The sequence below is a fragment of the Tursiops truncatus genome, chromosome X (genome assembly GCF_011762595.2).
Source record: "Tursiops truncatus isolate mTurTru1 chromosome X, mTurTru1.mat.Y, whole genome shotgun sequence".
NCBI classification, from domain to species: domain Eukaryota; kingdom Metazoa; phylum Chordata; class Mammalia; order Artiodactyla; family Delphinidae; genus Tursiops; species Tursiops truncatus.
In genome coordinates, this window is record NC_047055.1 from 20,270,868 (window position 1) to 20,284,659 (window position 13,792).

The following is a 13,792-nucleotide window of genomic DNA, read 5'->3' on the forward strand; positions in this document are numbered from 1 at the left end:
GATGCAGGGGATACGGGTTCGTGCCCCGGTCCGGGAAGATCCCACATGCTGCGGAGTGGCTGGGCCCATGAGCCATGGCCGCTGAGCCTGCGCGTCCGGAGCCTGTGCTCCGCAACGGGAGAGGCCACAACAGTGAGAGGCCCATGTACCGCAAAAAAAAAAAAAAAAAAAAAACCAAACAAACAAAAAACCAAAAACATAAAACAGAGTAATAACATGTAAATATTAAAAAAAAAGACTCTATCCACTGCTCCCACCCTACTTAACCAGCTTCACCCACCAAAACAGGCTGAATCTGAGACTGATTTTCACAGAGATTAGCTGGTCAATCAATAAGCTTTTATAGCATATAAGGGCTTGAGTAAACAGCACAGGAAAGGAATCTATTGTTGATACAAATTACAAGCTCCACAACTCTCATTCTAAGTGACTTTCCAAAATATTGACTTACTAAACACACTGGACATGAGCCAATAAAAGTAGTTAATGTTTAGATTATCTGTAACCAAACTCCCTACTAACCTCGATTTAGAATTTAGCCGTATTGTGCATACAGGTAAACTTTCTTAAATTATAAGAACCCACATGAACTCCATAATATTTTGCATCCAATGTATAATGAATAAATATTGACGATTTTATGCTACTTAATATGCTAATTAATAAACCAGAAAAATCTATCTTGATTCTGGAAAAGAATAAAGATAATTACAAACAGATTCTCCTCTGTTTGCCACCTGTGCTAATCCCAACAGTTCTAGTAGCGGCAAAGTCACTATCAGGAAGAATGAAAAGGACTTATGCCAGTTACTTTATTCTGCATTTGGAGGGAAGAGCATGTGGCACAAGAATCTTTGTGAAAACAGTACAGGGAGAGTCAACACAGGCACTGAACTCATTTTTGGTTTCACTCAAATTTTAGAGTAAATAATACAAAAAAGGACAACAGGTATCATTATTAATAGCCTTGTCTCACGGGATTTGAAATATCATCTTGGGTCTTGGAACAAACATGAATAAACAAACCTAAGAAAGCATTTCAGAAGGTCAAAATCAAGCCAAAACACAGTGGGAAGGTATTACAAATGGGGAACAGATAATCTTAGATTTCTTGTTTACTGCCCCACACTAATATGGATAATTTCCTCATCAATGAGATCCAGGAATTTATTAAATGCAACAGGCTGTGAAAAGAATCAGAACCCTAAATCCTACAAAATAAACGCTTTAACAGAATAAATGGTGACCACACACATACAATTTAAGAAGAACTCAGCAATTTTGTAATGAAAAATGATCTGGGTTCTATTTTTTAAAACTTTGAATCATGTGTGCACAAGAAGAAGAAAAAAGGCTTCCTATAGAGCCATTAACTCCACTAAAGATTTTGACTACTTCCTATTCATGGTCAAATGTGGTTGAATTACTTGATAATATTTTAAATAAAATAAACATTTTTAATGCTGGTTGAGTCTCCTTCTTGTCACTTTAATTAATATGGGACAATTGCAGTAAAGGGTAGTATAATGCGTCTGCCAACTCTGACCAAATAGTTCCAGTTTATAGGAAATAAGGTGGGAGGAGGGAGTACAAAAAGACAGGTTTAAAAATTACCAAGAGGAAACAATCAGACAAATTTAAGAAATGTCAGACCCCTGACTGGACAATTGCCCTGGACTCTTAAAAGGCAAAGTCGTTAAAGGAAAAAGGAAAGAACTGTTCTACTCTAAAAGAGACTGCAGAGACCTCACCAAATGTACTGCATGAACCCAGATCTGATCTTGGCTTTACAAAAGCTATGAAAGAAATTATTGGGACAACTGGAGAAATCTGAATACCGAGTATCTAGTTTTCTTAGGTGTCATAATGGCACTGTGCTGATATAGAAGTTGTTCTTTTTCTTAAGAGAGGCAGGCCGAAGTGTTCACTGGTGAAGTGACACATCACCACTTAATTTCAAATGGTATAGCAAAAAAAAAAGTATATGTCAGTATATGTGTATAAGGCATGTGGGTGTTGTTCACTGTACTGTTCTTTCAATTCTTCTGCACATTTGCCATTTTCATAATAAAAGTTGGGAAAAAGAAAGCTGGGAAATGGTGTCTGGGATGGAGGCAAGGGGTAGGGAAAAGAAAGGGACTACTTCATTTAGAACATATTCTAAAAGGTGAAATAATACATTCAAAAGATAGGAATATGGTGGTAGAAGAAAAAATAAGTATCATGAAAAATAACAGAATGTCAGGATATGAATTTCTGAAAAAAAAATGGTTGTCTCTCAACCAGGGCTAATACACTCAGTCATGAGGGCTCTAGGGAAACAAGCATAATTCCAAGAAAGAATGCTGGGACTGAACTCAAGGGTTTTAATCTGCCATCTGAGTCATCACTAAAACAATTCCATGGCAACAGAACAGATCACACTCTGACAAGCCAGCAGCCTGCCCGCCGGTCTAGCCCTCCCCGCTAGATGATACAATCACTGCTCCGGCTAGGCCAAAAGGATCAATGTGAATACTAATGGTAATGATAACATAGGGCTGTCACGCCATCTAATTTTCTTTGGTAAAAGACCAAGAGTATACTTTCATAGCCCGAAGAGGTCTGCACACAAATCCAACAATATTTTCACTTAGAAGAAAGGTTCTTAACAGAATGAACTTGTTACTAAATTAATTTTCGTTCCTGAAGATAATAAGCATTTCCTCCATAAGGACATTGATATTATAGCTTGGTGTCGGAGAAGAGAAATCCTCCTCCTTTCTTTTCTTGAGTGAGTCACATTAAACTTGTATCAAACTTCAGTGCATATTATAATCATCCAGGATGCTGATAAAATGCAGATCTCCAGGCCTTGCACCCTGAGATTCTGATTCCGTTGCCAGAGGTGAGTGGGGGAAAGGGCCTGCACTTGTGTAAGGATCCCTGGGGGTTCTGAGGCAGGTACTCTGAGGTTCACTTATGGCCTGGGCTCCAACAAGCAGCTGAGTCTGACTTGGATTAGATATGATGATATAGTGAGGGGCTCTGGACTGGAAATCAGAAAATCTGGGTGACAGATTTGTCAGTAATTTATTCCACTTTGCGCAAGTTATTGTCTCTGTGCCTCAGTTTTCTCATATATTTAATGAGGATAATACCACACCCCCCCCCCGCCCCGTTACTGGACCTCACATACATGCTAATTTATACAAAAATGACTTGAAAGTATGAAGAGCATAACAAGTAAGCATATCTTTATATCTCAAAGTTATAAATCTTTGAGAAAGGAGGCTTTAATCTAATTCAGTGAACTTCGTATTATCTCATATTCCTGACAAGAGCCAATTACATATTACCTTCTCCTCTTTCCTTTTAGGCTTAATCCAATGAAAGGCGTGTTAAAGTGACATTCTTATTCTTATTTATCACTTGCCATCCACCCCCCAGTTCCCCTGCCAGCCCTGACAAAAGAGGAAGCACAGAGAGAAGGAGGACATCAGTTAAGCACTGCGAAAATTCTATCTAAAGGAGATGCATGTCTTAGGATGCCTCTTACCAAGTCTATGAGTTTGGTAACAGGAACTTCTCGGATTGGTCTTTTCATTCGGCACAAAGCCTCTAAGGATGTACCAAAACAACTTGGGAAGTAATTTCCACTGATGGTCAAGAAGTAATCTTTGCCTCGATCCAGGTGAAGGACAAGAATATCTTCAATCTTATCTTCCCCTGAGTTCAGGATGGTCACAGAGTCTTTGCTGACATACACATCAAGGGAAATGTCCACAGTCTCATCTGAAATGTAAGAGATGGTACATGATAACAGAAACTTCCAGTGGAAAAGCAAAAAGGGGATGAGAACCAACAGAAGAAGTGTCCTCTAAAAAAATCATTAAGTGATGACGGAGAGATGGGACACACGGAAGAGGGAGGAGCCCCAATACAACGACAGTGGAGGTGAGAGACGTATGGTTAGAAAACAAGAAGTTAATCAAAGGGAGGGAATGGCAGTCATGAGGGGATGGTACATCGCGAGCAGAGACAATGGTAAAGGGAAAACTCACTTGGCTCCAAGTAGCCCTCACAAGGTTCAGCCCGAAGCCATGGCTTGCAGTACTGGCTGTCATTAAGCTTAGGGATGAAAGAAAAATGGCAGGGAACCTGTCCATTGTTGCTGATCTGGAACTTCTCCTTTTGTAGTTGCCGAAACTTCACATTCTCAAACACAAACTGGGGAATAACAGACAGACACAAACATGCATCACTAGTAGGGGAAGAAAGTCAGTTGGATTATTCCATAGAGAATATGAATAAAGAATGAGGTCATTATTAACCATTATTAACTGCCGGATGCACTCGCCAAGCGAGCCAGCTACCCACTGTCCCCTCTCACAACAGCAGAGAAGGAGCCAGGCAGCTCTTGCTACTTCTCTAGGCTACTCTGATTGTTCCTGGGATCCTAAGAGTATAACCCCACCTGGGGTCAGGGCATGCATCCCATGACCAGGTCCTGGTTCCTGAGATATGAATTGGCCAGCAACTCTGAAATATTAAATAAGAGCAGCTGACATCTGAGGGCTTACTTTGTGCCCGGCGCTGTTTTAAGGGCTTTGCATGTATTAACTCGGGTAATCCTCACAACCTCCTCTTTATCCAAAAAAGGAAACTGTGGCTCTGAGAGGGTAAGACACTCGCCCACGGCCACACGTCTACTAGATGGCAGTGCTGGGACCAAAGTGGAGGCAGTCTGCCTTCAGCTCACACAGTCTTCATGACTTTGCAGTGTTGCCTTCTCCTAGTTACATGGTTTCCCCTGTGCGACCACGATGGGCAGCAGATGGGCAGCCGTGTGTGCTTCCTCACCTCCCTCCGGCTGAGTTCTAAGGAAGGAAGGAAGTCATTTTCCATTCTGTCCATGATGCGTACAATATCTTCAAACACTTTCCGGTACCTCCGTTCATCCACAACCTTCACCTGAAAGAAAATGAACCCTCTTTTCAGTCTTACATGCGTGTAGCTCATCTTCCTTTAAGATTACCTAACAGTTTAAAACCGGTCATTATAGCAACCATTTCAAATAAACTGTGGTGCAAAGAACATCCTCAAACACTTTCTGAAATCTTGCTCCATCCACAACTTTTACCTGAGAAAAACAGACAGATCCTTATTTTAGTCTTTTGTACTCTCAACTTATATATCTCTAAGAGTCTAACGATCTTTAAAAAGGCCACTAAAACAAACATAAATTATGGGATCACACACCGTAAGGTAAAGGTAAGGTTAATTGGTTAACTTCTTGGAAAAGTTAAACCTCTGTGCTACGAAGCTTGGCAATAATAAATATTTGGGAAGAATATTTTCTTGCTCCATTGTTAAGTAATTTGGTGGTGGAGAAAATGTGACGATTGTGCTAAAACTTATTTCCTGCGCTATACAAACTGATAGTGTCAAAACATACCTATCACATTTTCTAACAATGATCATAAAGTGCTAAAACAGCAGAAAAAATGACTAACGCATTTAACTCTATTAGCTGTTATGCACGATGCCAAGAATCATAATACCAATATAATACCAATGCTCAGATTATATGATGATAAAAGTATGTTAGTAAATAGACCCTATGGCCGTTTTAGAAAACGGCCGACACAAAATGTCCCAGATCAGAGTAAAAGCATGACGATAAACAAATCATCTTGCCTAACAGATCGAAAAAACTCCCATCTGACACAGCACTTTCGGCTTCCTGACACAGCTGTGCTTTTTTTTTTTACTATTAAAACTTTATACAAATCGATGCCCAAAACAAACATAATTAACATACCATTTTCACTTATTAAGGCCCCAGTTTCTTTTTAGAATAGAAAACTTCACAAACTCAATTTTTAAAAAAAGATTGATGTATGCAGTAGAGGCTGTAAAGAAAGTGTGGAAAATAAGAACATCAAAGCTGAGTCTCAAAGACTGTGGAGGTTTTTACATATCTGAACCATAATGATTAGAGAACTTAGGAGTAAGCAATCACTAGCGTCACCAGGGTGCCCACTACAGTGTTACATTAAGAGGAATTTTATACTTTTTAAATTCTTTTTCAACATTTTGCAACTTTAAAAAAAATTTATTAATTTATTTTGGCCGTACCGCACAGCATGTGGGATCTTAGTTCCCCGACCAGGGATCGAACCCGCGCCCCTGCATTGGAGGCGTGGCATATTAACCACTGGACCACCAGGTAAGTCCCTTTGCAACTTTTTATTTCAAAAAGTATTTTACATATGTCATCTTATTTTCACAACAACCTGTGAGGCTACCAAAGCAAGGATTATTCTTCTCACAGTTGAGAATATCAAGGTACAAAAAGATCAACTAAGTTGCTCACTGCCACAGTTAATAGCAGAGGTGATATCTGGACCTCTAGCATAAGACCCTTTCCAAAATACTGGATATGTGACAGGACCAACTTGGGTATGTCTTTTTTTTGAGGTGGGGGTAGGTCTTAAAAACACAAATGCCTCAGCTCACTGATAGCAATCTCCAGGGGGCGGGGTCCATGCTTTTGAAGCTCTTTAGGCAATTCTGATGTCCACCAAAGTCTAAGAACCAATGCAACAGATCCCATTACCAAGTGCAGGGGTGGGAACCCCATCTCAGCTTAATCTCAGCCAGCCCACAGCAAGTCTTCTGAAATTAATTGGCCCCTGAGTACTTGGTCCCTTTGTTAACAGTCACTGACGTGAATGGTGGTAAGAAATACAATGTGGTTCTTAAAGCCTCTAATCATAGTGTGCCCAAGAGTCCAAAGTATGGGGTGGTTACCCAATAAAATCAAAGCTCTTCTCAGTGGGTTATCATGATCATAACCCTTAATGTTCAGTAAGGATAATGAAGGGGAAAATGTTACCACAGAATGTCACCACTTGATACATCCACTTTAGAAAAGGAGATTACCAATAAAATTAGGAATTAAGAAATATGTACAATGAGCTAGATCTTTATGTAATAACACGGATAGCTCTCCAAGATACACCACTGAATTAAAAAAAAAAGTTGCAGACCAACACATACAGTATGAGACCATTTATGATATATACACACCAACAAACAAAACACCACCATATTGTGTATGGGTAAACAGAAAAGGTCTAGAACTGTGCTATCCAATATTATAGCCAGTAGCCACATAAGGACATTTAAATTTAAATTACTTCAAATTAAATAAAATTGAAAGTTCATTTCTCTCAGTCACACTTCAAGTGATCAATAGTTGCCTGCAGGTAATAGCTACTGGATGGGACAGGACAGATCTAGAACATTTCCATCATCACAGAAAATCTATTGGACAGTGCTGGTCTAGAAAGAAAGAAATTCATAAGGGTAGTTGGCCGGGCTAGGGAGTGGGGTTTAGCGCAAAAGTGGAAGTGGGGGATAGAAGAGGCACTGAAGACCTTCAGCCTTATCTGTGAATTTTGCTTACTTCTATTTTTATTTTAAAGAGAAAACACATTTTAATTCCTGTGTGATTTAAAAAGTATTAAAAACTAGAAAGGTAGAGCTTTATTAAAGATACACAAAAATACACAGAAAGCATGGAAAAATTGTAAATATCCTGCTGGGAGCTCTGAATTAATATGTATGGAGTATTACAAATATTCTGAGGTTCTGAAAAGAAATACAAACAGAAAAGCTAAGCATAGCTGATGAAACAAAAACGGTTAGTGTCTGGGGGAAAGACATCCTTTTAAAAATGGATTAAGAGAACTCAAATGAAGAAAACAGGGCAGTCCACAAGCACAAGCTAGAAATTAGGTGGGTTAAAAGTAGTATCTGGGTTTCCCTGGTGGCGCAGTGGTTGAGAGTCCACCTGTCAATGCAGGGGACATGGGCTCGTGCCCCGGTCCGGGAAGATCCCACATGCCGCGGAGCGGCTGGGCCCGTGAGCCATGGCCGCTGAGCCTGCGCGTCCGGAGCCTGTGGCTCCGCAACCGGAGAGGCCACAACAGTGAGAGGTCCGCGTACCGCAAAAAAAAAAAAAAAAAAAAAGAAAAAAAAGAAAAAAAAGAAAAAAGTAGTATCTGAAGGTATATCTAGTCAGTAAGTTCTCTGGAACTCTGCAGGCATTGTGGGGGTAGGAGAAAGAACATCTATAAGTTTGGGAATTAAACAGGCTTAAGAGACTTGAATCTCAGCTCTCCTTCTAACTGCATGCTCTTAAAGAAGTTTATTTAAACTCACTGGTTCTCCACTTGCTCATCTGTTAAATGAGAAATATTTAACTCAAAGCACTGCTGTGAGGAGTAAATGAGATGGGTGTAAATTGCCTAGTACAGTCTCTGGCACGTACTAGCTACTTTTTGAGGAACACATACTATTATTATTCATTATTATTTTAAAATTTCAAAGTGGATAAAGTCAAGTCATGATTGCCTCAATAAAATTTAGAATCTATTCTAAGATGAAGAACAAATTTTGTACATAAAGGAAATGCCCCAAAGTCATTCCCCTTTAAGACAGGAGCAGGATAAGACATATTGGTGAGAACCTATCTCAGAAGCCAAAATAATCAACATACACCCAGAGGAAAGAAATCTACCCTACTGTGCTCTTCGCATGTCTTACCTCATTAATCCTCTTAAGTAGGTACCATTGTTATTCCCATTTTATAGAGAAGGAAACTGAGGCAGAGGGATGTTACATAAATTTTCCATTGTTACAGTTAGAAAGTGGTTGAGCTGGGAGGCAAATTTAAGCAGTCTAGCTATAACGTCCATTCTATCAAGCACTGCCCAATATAGATTCTGCCAGATTACATGACTGTAGGTCTGGAAAAACTGCAAGAAATAATCTAAATGTACTAGCTGTAATAAACTAAGTCAACAAGATCCCAAGATATAACTTGCATACTAATAACACACAGCTAGAAAACAAAAACTTTACTCACAACAGAGACAAAAAATTAAACAACTGGCCATTAATCCAGCCCAGGATGCAATAGAGTTAAAGAGAAATTTCAAACCTGTGCTCCTGGATGGGAAGACTTCACTATCTTAGTTAGTAGAACTAACAATATGCCTCTTAACATTATATACAGATTATGTTGTATTCTGACCGGTCTGTGCCTTTGTTCCTGCTGTCCCCAGCCCTCTACCTGGAACCTCTCTCCTGGTGCTTCCACTCCTTACTATTTTATCTGATGAGGACCTACTCATCCTTTAAAACCTAGCTTTGAACTCTTCTTTATGTATAATGACTTTAGGAGGTGAAGGGTGCTACCCAGCCATTATGCAGCATGAGAAACACCTGTGTCACTAAACGGCCATGTGGACAGCATTTAGGAGGGTCAAGGGCACTAACTTCTCAATGTTGCAAATGATTATTTGGTTATGAAAACATTATGGCTCACTGAATTACTGACCCGTTCTGAGTCTAAATAACGCTCTAAGAATAGATACTTAACACACAAACGACTGCATGAACAAACAAGTGTTTACCCCAATGTGGAAGAGGGCGCTAACAGGCTTGTGGTCACTGGTTTTCAGTTCCATGTGACTCCGGTAATGAAGCTGATTAACGTTAATTCCTCTCCAGAGAATTCGGTCACACCAGGCTGGAACCCGACATTTCCCACTGCAAAAAAAGTAAGGAATTAGAATAACATACCACACAAGAACGGAATACCTACCACACTGGTTCAGACCTGAGTTAGGCCCTCTTGTTATCTGCTTCTCCTTCCCTAACGACTCCAGCTATTATCTTCCCTACTATATTGCAAGCTCTGTGAAGGGACTGTGTCTGCTTGTTTGTCACTGCATTCTCAGCCCCTAGCACAGTATCTGATGTAAAGTAGGTGCTCAATGAATAGTTATCTAATGAATGAATAAACGGTGCTCCTAAGATTAGGATTATATCTTCAATATTGTTGCCCCAGGGGAAAACAGAATAGCACCTTCTTAAAATACCCTCAGAAGGACAGGATTATATTCAGAACACTTCCTCTTCATTTGCTCTATCAACAGCAATGATGCTTCACAACAGATAGACAACTAATAAAATCTAAAAATCCAATCCTATATTCCTAGACTGGGCTTAATCACTGGAGATGGGTAATAGTAGAGATTTCTTTAAACCTGTACTTTTATGGATAAGTCGAGCTTCTTCTAATAAAGATGAACTAACACCTAAGCATGCAAGTCTGAACAAATAACAGCCCATAAGAATACCAAGGGGAGGGAAAAAGCCTATTCATCATTCTATTAAAATAAGCAACACCTGTACACCTGATCCAGACGGTGACACAAATAAAGTTCTTATCAGTAGCTCTTCAGTTGACTCTCAAGTCAGGTGAGTGGAATAAACAAGGCAATGTGCACAAGATCTCTCAGAGTCACTTTTCACTTGCTGAGCAGCTCCCTCGGAGGATGGGACAGGCTCCTCCCCACCCCACCCTGGCGCTCTCTGAGTCTAAAGAAGCTGACTATGCCCAGGCATTCTTTTCTTCTTTCAAACTTCTGGGCTCAGCCAGGTAGGAAACCATAGGAAACGAAGAAATAGTAGGTAGAAGACAAACAGTCACCAGGCACATACTGACAGGGGCACTTTACTAGGGGTGATCGAGAAATCAACAGGCCCCCTAGACAGTGATTCTCAGCTTTCTGCAGCAGTTGTGGAGGTCAGGCCCAGGCACCGGTATTTTTAAAAGTCCAGCAAAAGAGTCTAATGTGAACTCAGGATCGAGAACCACTGTTCTGGAAGAACCTTTCATGGCTCTTTGTTTTCACCTCTGGTATCCTGAGTTAAAGAGTTGAAAAAGAGTTTGGGAAAAGAGCCAGAACAGGGCAACAGGTAAGGAAATAGGGGTAAGATCAGAAGGGCAAAAATCTAAGAAGCAAGTCTGCTGAGGTGAGAGAAATAAGGCATCACAGGCAGCTCGTAAAACTTCAACAGCCTGACAGAGCAGTCCACACTCTCCTAAGGTGAGCTCACCTGTGAGCACACACAAACTGAAACCTCTTCTGTAATAGCACTGAGCCATTAGGTTTTTCTATCTGTTTCTGGCAAGAACTAAAAATTTCCCAGCCCTTCATCAATTCAGAGAGACAGAAATAAGATCAGGGCTTAACCTATTCCATGAGGAGGTTCTTGTTTTTTTACCTGGAATCCCATCGGTCTGTTTTAGAATCATACTTATACGTGGGGATAAACTTGATTTCCCCTTCCATGAAGTCAGCAAAAGCTTTTTTCTGTGTGCGCTGAATATTTAGCTAGAGATAGAAAAACGTATCATATAAGCAGGGTAACACCATCTTAACAGAAGTGATAATTGGGTTGATCAGCCATTTCTAAGTATCTAAGTTCCGTATCTTTTGCAACTGTCGGAGCACATACATAAAATTTCTGTGCCTTATGAATTAAATTTTCACATTCCAACAGCATCTAAGCTCACCGACAGACAGGATGCTCATATGAGCATGTCACTAATTTTTTATTGCTAATGGTGGTCAAGGTAAAATGGAAAAATGAAACCTGAATAATCATAAGTTCCCTGATGTTAGCACAGATTTTTTTAAATTTATTAAAGTATAGTTGATTTACAATGTTGTGTTAATCTCTGCTGTACAGCAAAGTGACTCAATTATACATATATATATATTCTTTTCCTTATTCTTTTCCATTATGGCTTATCACAGGATACTGAATGGAGTTCTTTGTGCTATACAGTAGGACCTTGTTGTTTATCCATCCTATATATATAATAGTTTGGGCACAGTTTTAATTTTTTAAAAAAGCACACAAATTTTGATTGGATAATTCCAAAAGCCAAATTCAGTGAATAGTTATATTGGGTTGGCCAGAAAGTTCATTCAGGTTTTTCTGTAACATCTTGTGGAAAACCCAAACGAACTTTTCGGCCAAGCCAATAGATCGTTTTGAAAGTTACCCTCACTCAAATATTTTACCAGAACTACATAAGATTCAGAACTTATTCCAATTGTACCCCCTTTGGAGGCAGGACAGAGGAAGAAATGCAAAGTTAGCCAGCCAACCTCAATGTGAAGATAGACACAGCCAAGAAAGGCTCACTGTAAAAACCATTCTGCTGCAAAACACCGGAATTTTGACTATGACTGAAGGTCAAAAGTCTCACGTTAGGATTTAAAGACATTCAAATCAAGTTGAAACATTTTCTTCCCTCAATAAGAAGCATTCACTTTTAGCAGCCAGAATCCATATGCTAAAGTAAAAATTCAAGTCCTGTGCCAGGCTCCAAGGCAAATTTACAGAAAACTAGGTTCCTCAATATCGTTTTATATAAATGTTACCATATCAGTGCTTCTCACACAGGTTTTAACATCTATAAACTAGCAAGCCCCAACTTCTCAATCAGTTCCCATTAGACCACAGTCTGCTATTTTCCCCAAACTTCTCTTCTGTGCCTCCCAATCCCCTCACAGGGCCTCCCTCTTTTACCTCCAAGCTGTTGCTGAGCCTGCCAAGTAATCATAGAGCAGCTTTCCCTGTTTCATCTGCCAAACCACATCAACATAGCTGAAGGCCCACTTCCTCCAGGAAGTGTTCTCCAATTAACCCCACCCATTCTCCAACTCATTTATACAAATCTCTGAAATCCCTTCTTGATAAAGACTTAATGAATAAATGTTATATTGACTTTTTATCACTAACGTTATCTCTTCTCCTCCCATCCAAGCACTTAATAAAAGCACTACAAACCTTGTGTGTACTCACTGCATCACTAGTCACAATGTTTTCCCCAGACAGTGATACCTTTCCATCTACTTCTAGAGTAAGACACAACTCCCATGGGTCTAACTCATAAACCTAACAATTTTATCTGCTGTCTAGGAAAGTACCTTTTAAAATAAAATTTTATTACCTGGTCCAATTTCAAGAGTCTCTGAAGGTCATTCTTATTAATAAGACTCTTCACTTCATTGGCATCAGGCATGCAAAGTCTGTAGTTCAAATCTCCCAACCAGATGACAACACTGAGGATAAAGAAATACATGAACAGAAATAGCAGCAATGAGCATAAAAATCAATCAGAGGAGAATGGAGAGAAGGAAAATGGGGAGATTATTGATAAGCATTCATTTATCACTATCTGACTAGGGGTTTAAGATATAACTATCCTTTGGGGGCGAGTACTATCAACACCTGAGAGGGGCGAGGGATTACAAAATAGGCAGGAGGACGGGCCTGCACACATGAGGAACAAAGACAGGGAAATACGGTGTATATGTGGGACTCAGAAACCAAGGAGTTAACTCCTTGAGAGAAGCATGTAGTTTATTTGCTGGACTAGCTTCAAAATTTCACCTGGCTACTTGCCAGGTCTCTAGGGGAAGAGAATCTGAACGTTTTCTGCCTCTCTGAGCCCTGATGTTCTGCAGGCTCTCCACTAGGGTCTGCATGGTCTGAATGACAGCTCTCTTGGGCAGGGCCCACTAGCAAATGTAGGTCCAGGGCTTTCTGCTGCAGCCACTCTGTCTACCCTTGCCCCAGAACCGCAGTCCAAGTCCCAGGCAGGAAGGAGAATGGCAGGCCATGGGAGCCTCAGGCTCCCAATCACAGCAACAGATCCCCAGGTGTGCTGAGAGCCGCCCAGGGGAGACCCTGAAATTCCCACACGAAAATGGGTTCTCTTGTGAGCTATCTCAAGTTCCAAATGGATCTCTTTGCCAATCTTTAAGGTCCCGGGTAAATAAATTTATGGAATTTCGGGGCAATTTTATGATTACTGATGTCAAGGCCTTGTTTTACCACTGTGAAACAGAATTCTATATGATCCTAATTGTTG

At 40.2% G+C, this 13,792-nt stretch overlaps 1 protein-coding gene across 5 annotated transcripts in view; it reads right to left on the reverse strand.

Moving 5' to 3' along the window:
• The window catches only part of OCRL (OCRL inositol polyphosphate-5-phosphatase), a 66,984-nt gene that overhangs the window by 23,917 nt on the left and 29,275 nt on the right, over positions 1-13,792 (reverse strand). For all 5 annotated transcript variants that reach the window (XM_033849194.2, XM_073799329.1, XM_033849191.2 and 2 more), the window contains 6 exons: positions 12,869-12,980; positions 11,128-11,237; positions 9,468-9,603; positions 4,843-4,953; positions 4,044-4,209; positions 3,539-3,774 (listed from right to left, as the gene is read on the reverse strand). In XM_033849194.2, coding sequence (XP_033705085.1) covers positions 3,539-3,774; positions 4,044-4,209; positions 4,843-4,953; positions 9,468-9,603; positions 11,128-11,237; positions 12,869-12,980 — 871 coding nt within the window. The remainder of the gene's footprint in view (positions 1-3,538; positions 3,775-4,043; positions 4,210-4,842; positions 4,954-9,467; positions 9,604-11,127; positions 11,238-12,868; positions 12,981-13,792) is intronic.